The sequence below is a fragment of the Asterias rubens genome, chromosome 8, assembly GCF_902459465.1.
Source record: "Asterias rubens chromosome 8, eAstRub1.3, whole genome shotgun sequence".
Lineage (NCBI taxonomy): Eukaryota > Metazoa > Echinodermata > Asteroidea > Forcipulatida > Asteriidae > Asterias > Asterias rubens.
The window spans coordinates 8,688,157-8,710,846 of NC_047069.1; the positions used below are offsets into that span (position 1 = coordinate 8,688,157).

General features: G+C 38.1%; 1 protein-coding gene across 1 annotated transcript; it reads right to left on the reverse strand.

The window, feature by feature from the left end:
* Positions 1-2,069: 2,069 nt before the first annotated feature.
* On the reverse strand, positions 2,070-22,678 carry LOC117293863. The gene is made up of 6 exons (XM_033776333.1): positions 22,596-22,678; positions 21,372-21,507; positions 16,868-16,959; positions 15,545-15,943; positions 14,561-14,649; positions 2,070-5,062 (listed from the first exon to the last, which is right to left on the reverse strand). The coding sequence occupies exons 1-6, from the start codon at positions 22,671-22,673 to the stop codon at positions 3,415-3,417; spliced, it is 2,442 nt and encodes an 813-aa protein (XP_033632224.1). The 5' UTR covers positions 22,674-22,678; the 3' UTR covers positions 2,070-3,414.
* Positions 22,679-22,690: the final 12 nt, after the last annotated feature.

Here is a 22,690-nt window from a genome sequence, read left to right on the forward strand (position 1 = left end):
CCCTACAGAACGCCCGTATATATGGATTTTTTTCTTTCTTTCATACCGGTACATCACCAGATAATATCCCTTAAAAAATCGAGATTTGCATTCTGGAAATTAGACAAGTCTTCTTGTGAAACCAGCAAACATCTGGTAGACAAGACTAGTCAAACAAAACTTTGTATATACCACCAAAACAAAGTGTTCAGCCCCTGCCTCCCTTTTTGTCATCGATAATGCTTGACACCTTTTCTTGGTTGAATAATAAGGCACCACATCCCACGGCTGTCTATTTCATCGCCGTCCCATCTTCCCTTGGCTTTGGACGAGCCCGGTAAATCCCTGGGCGAAACGGGCAAACCACGGGCTAAGATCACGGTTCAGTCGTGGTGGTGTGAACAGTTACTAAGTTGTAATTAAACCATCGATCAGTGTCAGGGCGCCGATACTCGGGATGAATCCGTTATCAGATAGGGGAATACCCGCGAATTAGGAGCTAGCTATCCACTGGATATTGGGGAGAAAGTGACCAATCACACGCAGGCAGAGCTCGCCAACTGTCTCTGATTTTACAGAAAAGTTGCCTTCGAATATATAAATATTTCCACGCTCTGATGAACATATTGGACATCTCCCTGATATGAAAAAGTTTCCCCTATGGTCCTAAATGTTTCCTTGTACACAATTTCCCTGATTGCAAGATGCGAATGTTGGCAACTCTGCACATAGTCATGTCTTCGGGAGCCCTTCGAATATAACCTTTGTCAAAAAAAAATAGGCTGCAAGTATAATTTCCTTTAAAAAGTTGCATTTAATTTACATATACATGATCATGTGTATGAGCCACTCCGTTGTTTATAAATTAATAACTTTGATTTGCTATATTTTTCCGGCCTTTTCTCTGGATATCTTCCCTTAATCCCATGCTCATCTTTTTGCTATGTTTTTAAATGTTTGATCTTGTTAAAGTCTCTTACGAAGGCTGGTCCGGTTTGGATCGTAAGCTAACTACCCGAACAGTTTTTATATAAACATATATACATCCTTAAAAGTTAAATCTCATTTCTAAACTGTTGTGGCTGAAACTAACGGGCTCATAACTTTGATTCAAATTTAGATTGTAGTAAATCGTTCACTGGAGTAGTGGTGTGTGAGTGTGTAGGATGGGCGGCACATAAACGGAGATTCAATTTCACTTGGCTGTTCGGCACATCGTGGTGAATCCGAACCCCAAATAGAGGTGGTTGATATAGTTTAGTGATTGGAGGAGGGTTGGGATCGTCTCTCCGTCCAGTCATCCAGCCAGCCTAGGTTGACTGCGTCCGACCCACAGCCTCGACGCGGCTCGCTACCCTAGTCACGCGTGTAATTTAATGGAAGGAAAGTGAGGTGTAAGCGCACCTGCCGCGCGAGCCGTCCGCCAGCCCCCGCCGTTTCTTTATAATTGATTGCGACTTAACGACATTTTAATTGAGAACTAATACGATGGGGATTACAGTGAACGCGCCCAACACATGACAGGCCAATGAGTTTGGCTATTAGACTGTGACACTCCTTAGTAGAAAGAAGACAGCTATATCTCAACCCATACATCTTTCCATTACCTCTCACTGTAAAAGCTGGTATTTTTTTCTTGTAATTTGGCTAATAGGGCACCAAGGCCAATTTATGTGGTTCAGGAACGATAAGTGGTACAGGAAAGTTACTTTGAATATTAGAAAAGTATCTTTTTTTTCACTTACAGGCACTTGACACTTTTTGTAAATACTCAAAATATGTATTAGCATAAAAACTTTCTTTGCCAACGAGCTGTTGATAGTATAAAACATTGTGAGGAACGGATCCCTCTAGAGAAATTAATGTAGTTTTTGTGAGAGGGTTATTTCCCACTAAAATATTTTAATTAATATGAAAAAGACTTCAGACCTGAAGCCTTTTATTCAAGCATCTGAAAGCACACACATTGTTGCAACTTCAATGACCAATTGAGTCCAAGTTTTCACAGATTTTTTATTTTTGTATGCATATGTTGAGATACACCAAGTGAGAATACTGGTCTTTGATAATTACCAAACGTGTCCAGTGCCTTTAAAATGGCATCGAGGCAATGGCTAGGGGTATGGAGGCAATTGCCTGCTTTAATTCAACAAACCACACATGCAAAGTACCACTTGTTTAACATACTCAATGATATAATCTTACATTGCAGATGTTTCCTCAGTACATGGTATCCTTTATGCTTTAAAATGTTTTACGTAACAAGTTAAAATTCAACAGCTAAAACCACAGACCATTTGATTTTACAAAAAGTGTATAAACCACAGAACACATACTTTCCTTCAAAAATAGTAACCTGTACTTCCATTGGAAGAAAAAACACATAAATTAAATAACAAATTTGTACATGCTCTTATTGCAGGGTTAAGAAATCAAATATTAAAAAAAAAAGTGAGTAAGGTTTGATTTATGTGCCATCATCAAGATCGCACACATTTACCAAGAATGTATCTGTTGTTATTGCTCACTCTCTAGCTTGATGAGGCTGAAATGGTACAGTGATATCAGACATGATTTTCTTCCCACGATAGTCTGATTTACGATTATTTTTCCCTTTAGAAAAATCAGGAAATATGTGATCAAATAGAAGAAGAAAAAAACCCATAAACCATGTGTACATGTATAGGTCAGTCAATGTACTTAATAAAATGCTCCTACTTTTTGCAAGGACCAAGTATCATGCCTAGGTGAGACTCACACAATTAGTCTTGAGCACGTTTCAAAGACTGGAGGATTTAGATATGTTTTTGTCCCTCAAGCACAACATCGTTTCTGTTCCCAGAAGTTGCAATTAAAACAAATGGAAGAGTCAGTCTTTATATTTGAAAAAATAGTATCACCGTGGATAGTGAATATCGTAAAACGATTGCAGCTACATGTAGGTATGCAGCATATTAAGGAATTAAAAACACAACTTGAAAACTTTCATCAGCATTCAACACTTTCAGAACTCCCATATCAGAACTGACTCAGACTCTGGGTTCCAGAGGACTGTCCACATTTCTTGGTCAGGCTGACCAAGAAACTGGTTACAAAATGGGATTCTGACTTGATTCTGGGTCAGTTTGACACAGTTCCAGATTATGCTGACCCACAAATTGGTCAAACCCCCTGTGACCCGGCATCCAGGTCAAATCTGACACGGGAGGTTTTTTAGTGCATCCCCATTTCATTTGGAGTCTTTTTGAAAAACCCTGAGTGATAATCAGTGAAAGATAAAGTGAAAGACAGTTCTTGGCAAATTACCACTTTCAAAAACTGAGGTAGAAAATCTCATGCATATTGGAATTGTATCAACATCAACTATTAGTACTGCATCTCAACAACAAACATTGGTTTAAAGTTGATTAACATTTTCCCCCTTTTTTGAATATTTCAGTACTTGAAGGCTTTACTTGGACTATCGCTACCCTTCTCGTGAGGAACATATCTCTTGCGACTTTCCCTGTTTGTTCTAGGTAAGTAACCTTTCATATCAGTTTCATTCGAGATTGCACCACTACTTGTTTGCACTTTTGGATCATTTGCACTCTGGCTCACCCATTCAGAGTTGACTTTGTCACCTTTGTTATTGGCATACGGTTTGTTAGATAGAAAATCAAAGGTACATGCATTACGATCTGAGTCCACATCGGACCTGGATCTGCTCCCTGTCCCATGGCCATTCCTTAGTTGAGCAGCATCCAGACACCAAGTAGGCTTCAACTGGGATTTTATTGCTGGGTAACAGAGGCTTGTTTTCTGCACTGATTCACTGGTAGCAGGATAACCTGCAGCTGTGTTGGAACCTTTCAACTGTTCATTCACAGTGCAAGGAAGTGAAAGTGTACCAGTGCTACCACTAGATGAAGTGTAATTACTGAAAGTTTGCGCTACTGTCAGAGCGTGGCTACTGCTTATGTTGATCTCTTCTGTGGATCTGGATGAGACAGACCTTGGTGTTGATCGAAAGCCTGGTTTAAATCCTGACCATGTCAAATGTGTACTTGCCGGGTCTTGGTTAATCTGAGACACGCTGACACTAGACTTTTCATGGGGCTCTCTGTTTGATGTTGGGTCACTGTGCGAGATGGGATTTCCAAAGTACTTGAGTTTGCTATCCTTGAAAGCTGGTTTATCGCTGCTGCATTGAAGTGCCTTCATACCTGACTGATCTTCAGGATTTATATCTTGACTGTTCAGCTTCTTTTTCTTCACTCTCATTTCGGCGTCTTTCATCAGCTGTGCACAGTCGGAGAGCTCTGAAGTCATTGTAAAGTTCAAATCAGAAAAGGTTGCATTCTGATCAAGAGGGTCATCGTCAGCTACATTCCCTTCCTTAATATGTAAGTCTGAGTCTTTTGGATGATCCTTCCCAAAGTTAAGATGGCGGTGGCAAGATGGAGACACCTTTGAGGGCTTTGAGGACTGAGTTTCAGCAACTGATACCTTTTTGGAAGAATCTAAGGACAATCTGTCCAAAGCTGTTGATGGGGTATTGGTCATCATAGCGTCTGAATACTCCAGATCAGATGCGTCATCACTGTCATCTTCTCGAGATAAACTTGCACTGCCCTTACGATGCTCATCTTGCTGAGTTACACATACACGACTCGCCTTCTTGTTCTTAATATAGTTTCGATATGTATCATCAGTGAACACATCTGTACTCATACTGGGGTTCTGGCTAGTATAAACTGGCATCGTGCTGTGTCTGTCTTTGCCTAAAACTATCAAGGGATTCCACTTCTCACCCATACCCATTGGCTTGAAGATTCCACTGGAGGATGTTGAGGGTATGTCTCCATCACCTCGAGTCACCGGATCTTCAGAAGAGTCTCTTGGTGATGTGCTTTTCGAATTGTCTCCTGTTCCTCCTGACTCCTTGGTAAGGGCTCCATATTGGGACTTGTAGCCTTCTACTTTTGTCTCTAGCTCATCGATGTAAGTGTCACTTCTATCCAGGGCACGCTTTAACTGGCTCACCTCTCGTCTGCTTTGGTCAAGTTTGGTTTGCTGGGCCATGGAGGTGTACTTCTCATACCTGGGTAATACACATAGTAAATGAAATATAAGTTAAATCCTGCAGTTTAAGTGTTTTGAAGTCCTGTATGTGGCTGTATCGACCTTGGGAACAAATAGTATAATCGCTTGAAAATTGAAAGTTATCTCAAATAATGTATCAGCAATAAATCATAAGAATATGGCTTAAAACATAGTTGTTGTTTTTTGTTTTGTTTTTTACAGAGTTTTTACCTTCCTCTATTTGGGCTGCCACTGTTATTCTCAGTGCCTCGTAATAGAATAAAAGTCTGTCAGTTACAGTACCTACTGTAGGCAAAAGCCAACTTGTAATGGATAGAGAGTACAGAGTAGCTGTTACTTTTAAAGGATCAGTAAAGAGTAGAATGGAACTGTCAGCTATCATTCTTTCATAAAAAAAGGAAAATAAAATAATTTGTCTTTTGACTAATTTAACAGCTGTATTGAATCTACTGGTAACTTAGCACAGTGCGTAATTTCATGATGATTTGCAAATCATAATTGAGTGTGCTGATGAAAGCGTCTTGTATGACCCATACTGGTGACTCTCGGTGTTGCCCTCTATGGTTTTTGTGATCCATTTGTTCTGCCCCCTAATGCACAATGAGTATTGGTATGTTTTGTTCGAGACGTTACAATCAGGCATCAATGAAACAGCCCCTTGGTTCTCACCATAGGGATAACATCTGAATAGCCTGTCCTTAATTATTTCTGTAAAACACTCATAGCCAAACTATTAAACTGCTTTCAAATTCTCACAAACAACACAGAGAGCCCAAATTGAATAAAGTTCCCTCAAGCACTAAACACAGGTAAACTGTGTATTGAATACTTTGAATATCGATATTACAGTATGGTTACGTTGTAAAGGCGTTCCATTGGATGAGATGGTGTGGGTTTTGTATGCTTAGATCCCCAAGTATTGATTACATGGATTACAGAAGATTAGCGTATAATGCTACAAAGCATCTTTTCAGATCCTATGGACTAATCCCCTAAAGAAGATTATTGATTAGTAAAGCCAACTCTATGGGGCAGTACACTGGTACAGGTCAGGTACAGTAGAGTAAGTGTCAACAGTCATGAAAATTTCATATGATGCTATTCTGCCGCAGCAAAATATCCTGCATAATTCAGGCGTTTTCTTTTCAAAGTGGGCGGGGAAAAGATGGTGTTAATGACATTTTTTTCCTGCTATGTTTACTGAGGACTGAGATTTCTCCAGATTGTGGTGAATATTGACCAAGAGAACACAATGCTCACTTTTTAATTTTGTTATTCTAGTAAAATTTGTCTTTGTTCAACCCCAAACTTTGAAAATTTACCCAGTTAGTTGCCCTTGTGGTTTATTACTTGTTTTGTTTATTAAATGTTATTGATAAATCAAGAGTTTGCAATAAGATTAGAAAGTATAAAGGGAGCTCAACATTGGGCTATATGGCTCAGTTGGTAGAGCGCATGCCCGTTAATCCAGAAGTTGTTGGTTCAAATCCCACTGACCCACTTTAGTATTTCTTTGTGTTCAACCTGATACAAGTTTTTACCAACTAAGTTGATTTCATCAACCAACCGTTCAAATCCAAGCCAATAGGATTTGAACCACCTCTACCCCCCCCTCCACCCCGCTAGCCGAGGGGTGGTCTAGTGATAATATGTCTACCTATTGCAAAGGTCGTGGGTTCGAATCCCTTCCGAGTGATTTGGCTGTGGATTTTTTTCCCAGAACTCAAAAAAGTATTAAGTTTACAGTGCTCAATACAAATTGACATCACTGTAAGGGTCAACAAAAAATACATGCTTTAACTCTTGGCAGCACCATTCTGGAAGTTACATTTCACATGCGTTATCCTGTGCAGAGCACATTTTAGGCAGTCTGGGTGCAGTGTCACTTCCTATATGGTTAGACACACACCCCGTCTTAACATGCCTTGTGACTCTCAAAATGGCAGACAATAAGCAGACAGTAGCTGCATGTGACGTCAATACAAGAGGTCTATTCCTTCACATCTCAAATGAACCTGTACTCTAAGTGCTAACCATTGATTCATCACAAAACATAATATCAAACAAAAAGTTCCAGGAAAGTCTCAAGACAAAACTTTTCTTTCTGGCCCTCAACTTCTTGACGCGATCCTCTCTATCATTATGTCACTACAGTGAGCCACACCATCACGCATTGATGAAAAGCACTGTCAGTGCAGTAACAGTTTCATCAGATCAACACTTGTCTCATGAATCTTTGATTCCTCCTCATCTTTAGTCATGAGCCCTTTGAACTGCAAGCAATACACTGCTTTCACGACTCTGAAATGACTATCCTGTAGGGGATACTTAACGGAAGCTAGAAACTCTTTCACACTGGACACTTGAATAGCTTGCCTCGGCAATTTCCCAGGAATTACTAGTTCTTAGGGAAAAGCTACCCCTGCTTGGAAGTACGGTAGTGAGAAACCTAGTGGAATAAGCATACTGAGTGTTCATTTTCCTGTGAAAATGCCTTGAGTGTGAAAACAACACTGGGTGGCGGTCAGTTTTTATTAAAATTTCTAAGAAATTTTGTGGAGTTTTATTTTCTGGGCATTGCCTCAGAACTGTGAAGAGAACACTGTGCAATGAAACCGCATACGTTATGTTTTCAGTTGCCTTATTTTTGGTATTGGTGTCATTATATTAAAGCTTCTAAACACCCATGCAATGTCTATAACCATAAATGCAATTTGATTTTAAAAATATTTTGTGTGGATTTGTATTATTCCTTTTAACATGTGTAAGGACTTACTTAAGGGTAGTTCAATATTAGTGTGATGTCACCAGGCCTATTTGAAACCTCACAGTAAAAACTAACAAAGAAAAATGTCAAAACACTTCTGCCCAGCACACTTTCTTTAAACTTGAAACAGTTGAACCCAACTGTGTAATGTCAAATGCAGAAGACACCCCAGAACTTGTTTTGTGTTTTTGAAGTAATATAGTGCCTGACAACACTCTCCACTCTCACTGAAAGATTCATCCAGGCCACTGACAGCTTTTAAATATGAATGGCTGACAGCAAAAACCAGATGCATAAAAACAGGAGATCAAAACACATAAAGATGAAAGCTTGTATACTGCAAAATTTATATGAACTTGACGTTTGGCACATTGCGACTAGCAATATACCACATGTGTTTAAAATATGAATGCCTGTTGTCCCGACACCACTGTTCAGTGAAAACAGATGACCATGGATGAGGTGTGAACCAGTGTGCCTAGTACCGATTAAAATTTCATAAATAGGGTACTGCACTGTAGATCAAACAGAATGTAACACCTTTCCTTTCTAGTAATAGGAAACTATACGCTGTTTGAAACGGAACTCTAAAAAGACAAACATCACATGTGCTTGGAACAAATTGACTGAATAATCACCACTTGGGTTTTGTTTTTAAAGAGAGGTAAATACAGACTTGGATTAAAATATTAACCAAGCAATTATCCTGTTAAAATATGTGTCCTGTTATAGACCAGTTACAGGTGTGTTCTTATTTATTGCATGGCTTATTTTTATCTAACATTGGACTACATGTCTAAAATTGTCATCAATATTAGAATGGAAAATTTGAATGTATTGAACACTAATATTCTTGATTTTGCTTCTGTTTCATCAACTTGTTCTCCATTTGTAAATGAAGTTACTCAACCCACAAAACAATTCAATCCAACACTCATCAATTAGAAACAAAGTTTAATTGAAGTTTTATCACAGGCTCTCAACAAGTTGAGAAAGAAAGTTCTTCTTTTTTAAATCTGTTATTCTGTGGTTCTTTCACACACAATTTTATTTTTACCAGTAGACTTCACAAAACAAGCATCGTTGGTTTGTTTTGTCACTGTAACACTGATTTGTACTGTTGGCAAAATTATCAAGGAAAATGCAATCAAAGTCAGCTGCAGCGTCTTCCTGTTGAGAAAACAGCAACAAACCATCGCAGTATTTTTATCAAGAAAGTTAAATCCATCCACAATTCTTGTTGTGTTTAGGGAAGCATTCAAACAGACAACACACAGATCTCAAAAAGTTGCCTTAAGGCTATCATTTTGGTTTTCAAATTTGTTGATACACTTTTGCTGATTTCTAATGAATGGGACTCTTTAGACAAAATAATTTGCAGGATGCTTATTATCAATCTTTAAAAAGTAAGCTATTGGATAAAAGGTGCTTAGTTTCTTTATGACCCTTCCTGTAAGTTATGAGAACAACACCACAATTGTAGCTTCCCTTTAAAACACAAAGTCAAGTCACTTCTGAAGTGAGAATGCCAATAATTTTTAATAATACACCAACTTCTCTAGTTATGTTTGACCAATAATTGTGTATTGCTTCAACAAGTCACTCCCAAGTGTCTCTATATAAAAGAGTGTATTGAGTCTAGATAGCGTACTTTCCTGACTTCTTCTGCATGGATGGCTCACCACACACACCAGCTGTCCAGTATTCATGAATTTCTCACTAGTTATGACCTTGGTCAGTGGTTTGCTAGTATTAAATCCCCATCAGCTAACTAAGTGAACTCATTGTCATGCCCAAATAATAATTGTTTCACAGTGAAGGGGTCTCATTCCACACGGGAGCTATACCCTTCTTAATTGTGCGGATCGGTACGATCAAATAATACGCACTGGGAATTGATCCAGACAACAAGTCCAGGATCTTATGATATTGATGTCTATAGTTGCAGTCTAGCTGGCTATTTGACTAAGACGGTTGCACGTTGCTAGTCAGGGGATTTTGTTATGTTACTGTACTGTACCTCTACAGTACCAGGTCGCTCAAAAACTAAACCTCTGTTTTCAAAACCTGTTCCTTCACGATCTTAAGACCAAACTCCATTTGAATTTAACAGCAGCAAACAGTTATAATTACAGTTGTAAGCTTTTTTGGCTATGGACTCTATACAGCCTGCTAAATGTTCATTAAAAACACTAATTAATTAATACACCCTAGGTATTGATTCCCTTTCAACCTGTGTTTGAATGCCACTCACTCTTGCCATTGAACGTCTTATTGCCTGATGAACTGACCACCATATGGTCAATAACAACTGTTTGCTTTCCCATCATGCCAAATATTTTTAGACATTTAATGCTAATTATAAGAACAATTTAAGAAGACAATAAAATGTTAACTGCAAAAACAAACTCAACTCGTAGATCACGGTGGTAGAGAGTCCCTTTTTATAAGTGTTATCTTTGACATTATTGGTAGCTACTCAAAATAATTGTTAGCATAAAAACTTACTTGGTAACAAGCAATGGAGAGCTGCTGATAGTATGAAAATTGTGAGAAACTGTCCCCTCTGACAGTAACGTAGTTTTCAAAAAAAAAAGTATTTTCTCAATAAAATATTTGAATGGAATTTGAGACCTCAGCTGAGGTCTAGAAATCAAGCATCTGAAAGCACACAACTTGTGCGACAAGGGCGTTTTTTCTTTCATAATTCTCTCGCGACTTTGACGACCCATCATTTGCCTCCTTTGACCCCAGTGAGCGAGCTTAAACAAAGTAACTGGTTTCAAAGTATCAGTAGTGTGATTAATGCACAAAAGAGACGGGAGCTATCGCAAGCTAAAATATGGCCCCTGAACATGTCTTGAATTATCGCCCAGAGAAAGTCACTAAGTTTTGAACATTTTGCCGTTTACTTCGTTGAAAAAGGTCATATGACCTTAGTGGCTGGCGTTGCTAACAGACCGCGCCGGAGGCGAGGTCCATTAAATTGTACCAGCCACCAACCCTATCATCACAATGCAGTGAAAACCGGGTCCGTGCACTGTTATTCCCTAATTATAGGCCTACTATCACAATTGAGTTGCCATGGCAGTAGATAGTCACAAATCTTTTTTTAATTTATTGTTACAAATGGCAAACAATAGGCATTATAACACCTTAGTTTGATTTGATGTAATTTAATTCAAATGGATGAAGTATTGTTCTCCCCCTCAATAATATTACATTTTGTTTGTTTTTATTCAACTGCAATTCTTGACCTGGGAGAAGTACAGTTTTTCATTAACTAGACGTTAACCATACAGATGAGTACATCAGGGTAAATCTTCCCGAGATACACTTAACTTGATTAAAGTAACTAATACATTTAGGCATTTTAAGTGTGATAGATCATATTTGTGTGTGGGTCAATTACATCAATCAGAAATAGTGCCACTCCCCCCAAAAATAATCCCACCATGTTTTATGCTCCAAAGACCTTTCTTTTGTCTACTGACAACGATTATGGGCGGCCTTGAGTATCACAACAAAATGGAACTGATGGGCGGGGTCAGAACAAATCTGCCTGTAACAACAGCTAATAAATAAACCCATTTTCAACATGTTCAATGAAGATTATGACAAATTCTAACATGACATTTTGTTCTTGAAAAAAGTGAGAACATTTTATCGAGTACAGGGGATGGTCTACATTTTGTGTGGGCTTTTCAGGCTATTTAATCACAATTTTTCTGATTTTTCAGACAAAGATGTATATATTTGTTTAAATCAGACAAAAGAAGGAGGTAGACCTATATTCGCCATGCAAAATGTATCCTTTTCTGTTTTAACAACATATGATCTTCACTGTATCGTTAATACTTGTTTAGTAAACTTGTTTATGGTACAACAAGTACTGAATGATTTGGTTATAGACATTTTAAATCCACACTTCTATTCCCAATGGTTTAATCAGTTTCCGTCCCTTTAAAGGGAAGGTACATGCATGTTTGGTAATTAATCACTCTTGAATGGCAATACCAAACTTACTTGGATAGAAGTGGTCACAGACTTAGCTTTGCGATAGTATCAAGATTTGGAGAAACAGTTCACTATGAAGTATTGAGGTAAATGTACAATGTAATAAGATATTATAGTTTTTATGCCCCAAAATTTGAAACTCAGAAACGTTACTTTCAGATACATTTCTCTGATTGTGTATGAAGTTCCTATAAGGGACTACTCTTCCTGCGTGGACATATTCCCTCCCGATTTTTGCCAATATCTCAAAAACGCGACCAGACTACCCTTTGAAATTTTGTACAGGTTAGTTTAATTGTATACTTCTACATTTATGTAAGATTAAAACGACCGAACAGTTCCAAAAACTAAAGGTATACTTTGCCTTTAAGGGTGTGCACAGCTTCAGCATCATTAAACAAAAACCTGGTTTAACGTGGTCTTGATGGAAACTTCCTTTAAATATTTGCCTGAAATGCTACAGTTTTTGAGAAATTGATACAGTGCCCATGAACAGGTTGGCAAACGCCATAGAGTTGTGCACTGGGCAGACGATGTTGTGTTGAAAGAAATCATTGAACAATTATAATTTGTGCATTTATTTTACTTTTTGACCAAAAAGTGTAAATGTTTTTTTGACCGAAACGGTATTTATGAATGGGAATCAAAGTGTGTTGCAATCTGTTTTCAACTAGTGGTTTAAACCCGCCGAGGCCTGGTTCTTGATAACTTAACTCGACTAAGTTATCAAGAACCAGGCCTCGGCGGGCTTAAACCAATAGTTGAAAACCTCTTCACCACACATTGATTCCCTTATTAATCTTGAGTAAAATACAATGCACTTTGTTTACCAACGTTTTAAAAAAGAAAAATTCAACTCTTATATATAGCACCTGTAACACTGGTAGTTGTCAAAGACCAGTATCCACACTGAATGTGACCCAACATATACATGGCATAACTAACCTTAGAAAGTTTAAGCTTTAATTGGTCACTCGAGCCAAGAGAAAAAAGTGAGAAAAATCAAACAATGTTTTTACATCAAAACTAATTGTTTTAACCCAATTCTCATAAACTATTGCACTTCAATCAAACAATATCAAAAGGAGTTTCCCACCATGACCATTCGTAAGTTATGTGAGTTGTGTGCAGATCTGTGAAAATACGTATTTTTACTCTTACCAATGTTATGCGAAAGAAATAGTAAATTTCACCCAATTTCACCCAAATTTGAAGAGGGTTACACTTTTCACCAAGATATAATAAAAACATACACATCCTTGTCTGCTTGGTCAAATATCTTCATCTGAACTGAAAAGAGCCGCACTGAATGTGAAGCCCATAATTGCTGACTGATGCACTACACAAACAGTCACTGCCGACTGACGCACACACTAACAGTCATGTAAATTCACCTGAGCACCAACAGCTGATTGGGTGTATTGTTTATGATTGACTTTACAAGCGGCGGAATTAAACCAGCAAACGAAATGAAACTGAATTATTTAAATGACCTCCTTTACTGTCAAGTATTGCACACTATTCAACCCCAGAATCCACCTCTTTCTAAGTTATGGTAGCTTTTCAAAACCACTAAGAAAAACCCTCAATACTAAATAATACATTCAAATCAATACCCAAACAACAATTGCTTTGTCATTCAACTGCTCCAAAAACAGACTTTGGCATTCAGCAATAACCATGGAGACACCTCCTCATTTATTCATAAGACCCCCTGCACTGATGAGCTGTATGAAATTTTAACCATCTTGCCTTTTGTGCTTTGCCATTGTTGCAAGACTCATCAAATATACAGGAAGTATCTTGGAGTCTGGGTGGAGATAATGGCGTGTTGCAATTTTAAAATGCCTCTTAGCTGCCAATCAGATATGAATATTTCAGGTGGGGCCTTGTCTGTCTATACCGTTAGGCACTTCTTAATTCATGGCGGCACTTTTAAAAAATTCAACATGCCAGCAATTCCTTTGTTGAGCGGCGTGTTCAGCAGGTGTGCTCAAACATGTTTACACAATAACAAGATCAGCGATTCTTTCTTTACTTCTATGCTACTATAGATCCATACGACAATGGGAACACTGGTGGCACCTTCCTCATATCAACACTGCAATATTGGTAGCTTGCAGTCTGTTCCAATGAGTGCATTTTAACTTGTAGCGGTCACAGAGGCCAACATTCTACCTGGTTTAATTTATTTAATATTTCAAATAATACACCACAAGGGGACATGACTGGGTAAATTTTAAATGATATGGAGTTTATTGAACAAAGACAAAATAACTAGATCGGGATTTGAACAAACACCCTCTGGATAAATGTGCCGGCACTCTACCAAAAAGTAAATAGCTTTTATTCACAGCCAATGGTTTTGAGAACAATACCAATGAGAGATAATGTCATTGTTTATGTATTAGATATGTATACCAAACCAACTTAATTTAATTTCAGTGTGTTGTGTTTAGAGAAGCATAAATGCTTGAATAAAACTGCGAAACCAAATATGATGGACAAAACACAATGTTGGTTCAGGTTTTGAAGCAACTTATAAACAAGTTCAGTGTACACATTATTTGTTTAATATTTCTGAGAGATCCCTGGTATGCGAGTGTAACGCCATGCAAGGGGTCTATCCCAGATCTTAAAATATCACCAACTTCACCGAAATGAATGGTGTACAATGTGTAGTTTAAACTTAAGTGATAGTTTGTTACTTACTTATGAGGTGAGCGGGCAGTAGCTGTCTGTTTCAGTCGACCATTCTCAGCTAACAGAGTCCGGTTATCCGTACTCAACTTCAAGTTTGTCTATGATGATGAAAGCATAGAAGGATTTTTAGAAAATGACAAACACACACAAAACTATAGGCAAAGAGAAGAGAGCAGACAAATGCAAGCAAAAATTTTGAAATGATGACAACAAATTTTTTACATTTTACACTGCGGTCAAACAGGCAGGCATCTATTAAGATGTTGGATTTAAATTGGCTGTACATTTAGCTGTACAAAGCTTGCATTGTACATTTAATTGTAATTACATTAGAAAAGTCTACCCATTCAAATGTAGTCATTAGAGCACCCATTCAGGCTGATATAATGGGTTTTTTCTATTTTCTTTTTAATGCACTGCCGGCAATCGAACTAATGTAAAAGAGTTTAGGCGTTCAAATAATTAGTACTGACAATGTAAAATAGAAAGTAAATTGAGCTAGTGTGCTAGATCCTTGAATCTCAAGAGACGATGAAAAGTAATGCCGAATAAAAGCCTGTCTACATTTTCCACCCAACAATTAGTAAAATCACCCAATTCATCAATCGGTTCCACTTACTGCTCACATTCACACAAATGGCACAACAATGCATCACAGTGACTCGGCTGGATCAATAATTAATTCCTAATTAATATGTCATATCACCTGATTCATTATGTCAATGGAGCATTTGAGGGCTGTCCCTTGGGTGGCAGTGGCGCAGTCATGGTGGTAAATATGCCACACACAAAATTAATATAGTTACAGTATTCGGTTTCAGGTTTGGTTTTGTATTTTTGTACACAGATTTCATTGTTTCTGTATGGTTAGGACATACATGTAAAGCTAGGATATAGAGTTTCATCTTTGCACAGAGTTTACATTTGGCATAAATCAACCAAATTAAAATTCCCCCATACCTAAGTTTACTTATATACATGTGTGTGCATTACCTCCTTGAGCTTGTCCATGTCTTGCTTGATTCTATCATAGGTTGTTGTGGCTTGCTTCAACTTTGATCTCAGTGAGGCTAGCACTTCACTGTTCACTCCTTCATCGCAATTATAATGTCCATCCGTTGAAGAGAAACTTTCTCTCTTTTCTCCTCTTGATTTCACTTTACCCCTAGAAGGGGATGATTTGGGGGAGGAATTTGTGCTATCTCTCCATGTCTTAGAGTTGAGCTGGAGTTTGGATTCAGTGGTTGATGAAGACGAAGTAGCCCCTGCTTCATTTGAGATGAGCTCCGACTTTGCCGCAACCATTTTCTCTGCTTCTGTGAGGCGATCTTGCAGGTTACAGTTGGAGTTCTTGAGGAATTTATTTTCATGTTCAAGTCTTTTAATTTCTCTCTGAAGAAAAACAAAATGCACATGATAAGCTCTGATGTCGCATGTTAAGTCTCAAACTTCTCCTTCTGTCTTCTTCAACATGACTTTGTTAAAAAGTTACTCCCTATTTGAATGCACTTTTGCTTGTTTCTAAACTTCGCCGCATGCATGAAACGTTTTCCATGCTTAAACCCTGCAGTGAGGGGGGCCAAGCCAAATTTCATTAAGCTGTTTAGCAGTTTGCTTTCTTAAGTTAATTAAGTTTTGGAACTTTGTTTCATCTACCATCATTCGTTCGGTCCCAGCGGCCAGTCTATCCAGGACCGCTGGAATGGGCTAATCGCTTGCACAGATTGCGCAGTGTGAGTGTGATGCATGATGGGACTGCGCATAAAACCAATGTGCGTGCATGATCGTTTGCCCATCCAAGCGCCTTTGGTTAAAGCAAGGCGCTGGGGACGAGCGAACTACCATTAGACCATTGACAGCCCCTCTAGCATGGGTGGCATGGTCCAGCATAGGATGTCATGCGCATAAGCTGACTAGATAGTTTAACGTGGTTAAGACAATAAAAATTTCAATATTAAAACATGTCAGCATGTGCTGACAGAGGCCCTCACTGAAGGGATTTTTTTGTGATGCTATAGAGAAAGTGTATATAATTAAACTAACCTGTGAAAATTTCATTTCAAAAGGTGGCAGTGTTTTTGAGATATCGCTGAAAATCCAGAGTGGTTATGTACATGCAAGAAAAATAATCCGTAATTTGAATACACAATCTGAGTGCAATGTTTCGGACAGTAACGTTCCATAAAGTTTTTATTGCCATACATTTAAAAAGTAATTACTACAGGTAATTAAAAATACTAGATGCAGAAAATGAATGCAGAATGACTGACCGATGCTCAGATTGAAAGATGCTTTACAATGTTGACACATTCTTACCTCACAGTCCTGATATAGTATGTCGAAGCGAGCTCTTCGTAGGGCAGGGGTCGACATGTATGAATCATTCTCCCCATCTTGAGTCTGTCCTCCTATCAACGAGAACAAACACTTTATTTAACAAAAAGACTTGCACAATGTTTAGTAGAACAATCATTCCAAGCCTTTTCTCTTAATCCTGATATTGGTCAGAGATTTTGAGTAAATACAATTTCCAGCCGCCAGAGCTTTCCGTATAAATGCAATTGTATCAGAAGATCAACCCCTCTTGATAAGATTGGTCAAAGCACTTGGTCCTTTGTCTCTATAGTCAAAGTTACTATCAAAGACGTACAATTGATGTAATGTCCATTTGATGTACATAACCTTTTCTTGTTAGTGTCATGAGCAATTTGTGCATTGACCCAATAATATCACATCATGGCTGGGGATCATTTTGGAAGTCAATGTCCCAATGTGTTATACAGTCCAGTGCATTTTAGGTGACGCGGTATTTACTTGCTTACCATAATTTTTGCATGTAACTTTCAAGACTTTACAACAGGACAACAACAAGACACTTTGAAGACCAATTTCCTTTGAGCAGGAAAACTGCTTGTGTCTCAACAGTGTGCTTTTACAAATCAGAGATAACCAAGTAATTGCTTTTAACTAAATCGCACTCTAAATCATACTCTAGTAACGAGATTAAAAAGCAACTGTTGACATGTACGCATTTCTTGTATACAAGGTTTTTTTTCTTGCCAACATCAAAATACAAGTATGTAGCCTGTAACTTGTGCAGGTTCAAAGACTCTGAAAAAGTAACTTTTTACTTGTTGAAGCAAAATGTTGTCCATCATCCACCAATAGTGTACCTACCTCTACAGTGTACATTTTTAGAGAAAAAAAAAGGTTAACAAAAAATTTGTCTAAAAAAAATGAAATGAAATGAATTGTCAATTCTGTGCATAATTCCAGAGTCACACTCATTAAATAATACTTAACAAATCCCAACATCACATACATTCATGTATGAATTCTCAATCACAATATCTTGCGCATAAGTTGCAGATCCTTCAACAAAAACAGTTATGTGATTTTAGCTGGTGCAGTCCTAATTCCAATGGCAGCTACGGTAGTACACAAGTTGAATAATCCAAAATGTCAGTTTTGCTCGATCCTAAACAAACTCCAAGAGCTAGTTGTGATCTGCAACAACACTTCCAAGAAATGACTGAACAACCCGACTCACTCATTTATAAATACTCTACACAAGCTGTACAACTTATAATAGACAGCAAAAGCCATAAATCTTGCAAAGATTGTATCAAAACCACGTATAGCTACCGGGGAACATTTATACATTAATGAGGAAAGAATAAAAAAATCAACTGTATTGATCTTAAGCGTGTTAATGATTAACAAGGTCTTGTGTTTATTTTTTAACTGTAGCACTCAGGGAAGCCCTATTCAATGGCCAGCCATCAACTCAAATATTTATCATACATTGCTATGGCGGAAGACTAGGATTGCCACCTAATACATTTATGAGAAACGCGTACTTTACAAAACGAGCCTGCTTTGTCTACGGCACAAAATTCTCCTGAATCATTGAAACTTTTATTGTAAAGAATAATGGCTGCCCCTGCTATACAAACACAACAGGCCTGTATAATACACCTGAATCATACTAGACTCGGCGTAGAAGGGAAATAATAAATCATAGATGGATCGCAACAATTCATCAAAAAGAGGATCTGCTCTTAGTTTGTTTGTTTCATTGTGACTTCGGGCTGTAACGGTTATCGATGAGGGAGTCATGTATTTTTTATTATCTACACAAAACTTGGGCAATCCTGTAAAGTGCATTTGGCAGTGTAATAAGTCCCTTTTGAGCGACTGGTGCATTATTGATGTATTGTGCAGTTTATGCTGTCCAAACCATGAGTATTTTCTCCTGTTTAGCCATAAGTTAAGGATCATTAATTACGTTTTATACAAGGACAAATAGGAAGAGATCAACCTTATTGGTATGGTAATGCATGACGAAAAGCCACTGCTTTGTTTGTAGCTTACCTCTTACAATAGCCCTGTACTATAAATGGACAATTAAAACAGTTGTCATCTTGTTACCAACCTGGAGTTTATTTTTAAGAAAACCTTTAAAACAGGTGTCTTTATTATACCATACATGTAGAAGGTTTTCAATTAATTTTAAGCTTTGTCTGAAAGATAATTAGATAACAATGGAAGTTCTGAAAAGACATTGCAAAAAATGCTAACTATTTTGTATGCATTTTGTCAAGCAAAAAAAAAAAAAGGCCACACCAAGTGCTGTTATGTTATTACCCAGCTCATTGGGCCCTAATCAATTCTGAAACCATTTCAACTCCTTAGGAGTATGCAGCACCAGCAACAAAATAAGTGCAGGGTTGCTCATCATTCACCGGGTCTACATTATATACCCCCAATGTACCATTTGGAGGGGTGATGAGAAGAACAATGCAAAGCTGGCTGCAAAGTTTAATGTTAAAAGATTTACCAAGCTAAATTTTGGCCAAATAATTATTTTAAAGGGAAGATTGTTAGGCATCGCATCAATCCCCCACAATACATAAACCCTCATATATTTATTCATTTATGAGTAAACAGAACAGCAAGTCAAGAAGCCTTTCCATACATGTAGGCCTACATATCAGAATAAAGGACTGCAAAACTCCACTTTTTGCACTCCTGTTCTTGACCCAATTTCATCTGCTTAAGCACAACAAAATGTTACTTTAACACTACCATAATGTACAATTTGTGACTGATATCGATCCTGCTCATTTCTTCTATATCAGACAATTTGTAAAAGCAAGTATTTTCTGTTATAGTTTCAGCTGAATGTATGAAATTGAGCCCTGGTTATCAAGATAAACCAGACTTTACCACTTTGATCATATTCTTAGTCAGTCATGCAAGTGGCTGGTTGGGATCTCATTTCGATCCAAACCAACCCTCACAAGAAAAGGGTTAAATTAAATCATGGGCACTGACCGTGTGTAACTGTAAGGCACGAGCGGCATTTGTCATCAGAACAGCATCAATTAAAAAGTTGTTCTTGTTTGATTATTCTAATAGCACTGCTTCATACTGTATGCACCATAAAGCAAGCAGCCTACCTCCCCCTCATGCTTCATAAACAATAAGGGCAATTAGTGAGATGGGCACCGCCGAACTAGTGCTGCTGCGTTTTCATATTACAATGAATTGGTCTACCGACTCTTTACAATGTATATTTTCTAACACAAAACCCCTCCCTCCTCACTCTAAAATTACATCCAATCAATTAACAGTGAGCCTTTGTTGTCTCTATGTGTACGTATAAATTGCTTTTGAATTGTTTGATAAATTGGTTTTATGAGCATTTCCTCAAGCATTTGTCTCTGGACTCGGTAATCAGTGTTGATAAACTATGTATTCATTGATAGTGGAAGTCAAGGCTTTGTATAGTAGGGCCTACAATAGAAAACTGTCACTGACTGGATGTAAATAATTGCAAAAAATAGTTTCATTTTCAAGCTGTGAAGCAGATAATCCTGCTATAAGCAAACATCTTTGATAATATGTGGGGTACCAGTCGCAGCAATGTAAACTGTATGGTGTTTTGAATGGTAATCTATTTCCCCTAAGCAATTTATTTCTGTTCTTAGCAAGTTTTAATGCTTACATGCTTTATGAAATTTGGCGTTGCTGTTTCGTTACATTGAATTGAATGGATGACAAAAAATGACACCCCCATGATCAAGGCAATGGTAACACTATAATACTTTGCAGTTAAACCATTATTCATAAATACCTTAGACAGTTTCGCTATTCCTATTGGTGGAGAGCGCATCACGTGGGGGTGTTTAATAAACCTTTGATAATGACCAGTAGTAATGACCGGTTGTGAGCGGGACAGTTCCTTCAGTCATATTGGTGAGAGCAACGGCTGGAACAGTTGTGCCACATCACGCCATACGTGCGACGCGCACAGCAATCTCCTTATAAGAAGTTGTTTACCCGAGGGCCTTACCATTTCATAGCAGGAGGGATGTTTTGAACTCGTATGCAATAGGTCTATGCGACAAACACCTCTGGTTTTGTAGGCCCTAATAAGGGAATCAAAGTGTGTTGAACCGGTTTTCAACTAGTGGTTTTAACCCCCCCCCCCCCCCCCCCCCCCCCCCCCCCCCCCCGAGGCCTGGTTCTTGATAATTTACCTCGACTTCGTCTCGGTAAAATTATCAAGAACCAGGCCTCGTTGGGTTTAAACCACTAGTTCAAAACCTCTTCACAACACATTGATTCCCTTATTAGGGCCTACAAAACCAGAGGTGTCTGTCGCATAGACCTATTGCATACGAGTTCAAACGGCGCCCACACTGAGAAAAAAAGAAGGCCTTTCATTGGCTAAGAGTTGTGGTGTGGTACACAGCATGTGTCCTCAGCGATTGGGACCTCCTGTGCAAGGGGTTCCATCAGACAATGTACCTACCCAGTATTTGTTTGCATGGATTCTCTGGTGTTATAGGTACTCGGCATGTTGGGCACTGCTGATTATGTTGCAGCCACAACTCAATGCATACACTGCAGAATACGTGTTGGTTTGGGCACACTATTGGCTGCTTCACCTGTAGTCGGAAAAAAACCAATATTATTTTCTTTAACAACAATTTTACAAGTGTAATTGTTTTATTTTTTCCTTCAAGTCACACTTGATTATTTATCTAGATTTTGTTTCATAATTATTACAGGGCTTGAATATAGGGGGAAACCCACAAAACAGAGAACTTTCTACAAAGTTTTAAATATACACTAAGAGAATATATTTTTCATTAATTGTATCTAAAAGAGAAATGTTAAGACATTTACTGGACCCAAAGTCAACATTGAGCATCATTTTCTTTATTACACAGTGAGGTTATTTCAATTATTGAAAAACACAACACTACTGGACCTGGTGCAGTCCTGGCCCTAGGCTAAAACTACTGTTGATTATCAAATGATTATGTTTCATAAAACCAGGGCCCAATTTCATAGAGCTGCAAAGCACAACATTCAACAATTTGCGTAGCATGAATTTTTTGCCTTGATAGAAACAGGATTAGGGCTTAGGCCTACCAACCTAATTTCCACGTGATTTTCAGGACAAGCAAACAACAGCTGAATACAGTAACAAGTAATATGCAACAAATAGTATTTTGTTGGTAGGCTAGATCCTGTGTTTATCAATATCAAGGAAGACATTTCATGCTAAGCAAATTGTTGTGCTTTACTAGAATAGCAGTACAAAAGTCTAGCTAGCAGCTCTATAACAAAAAGTTGGGCCCTGATCTCACTCAGTCTAGGTAGGACTTAGGAGTAGGGGGGAAAAAAGTTGCCAACAAATATAACCCAATCCAATATGGATAATAATCAGAATGACAAATGATTTGTAAATTGAATGTGTGTAAGTAATGTTATTGTTTGGTTAGCTAGTATACTAGTAGTATCCTACCGATTGTAATGCTACCGCTGCTTAGGGTCGAGCGCGTTGCACCCTGCAACGAGAACATGCCCGGAACGACAGTAGGATAACAAACGCATCGTGAGCATCCATCAATTTACGTTAACGGCGGATCTTTTGTAAGTTAACTGTAAACCCATAAAATCATTATGCATAAATTTTCACTGATGTGATCCTTATACTATGTTGTGTAAGAATATATTACTTGATTACCTTTCCAAGACAGATTTGACATGATATTGGCAAAGTAAACGATATCAACATCCTTTTCCCGGACGAATTTTCCGCCATCTTGTTATGACCTGATA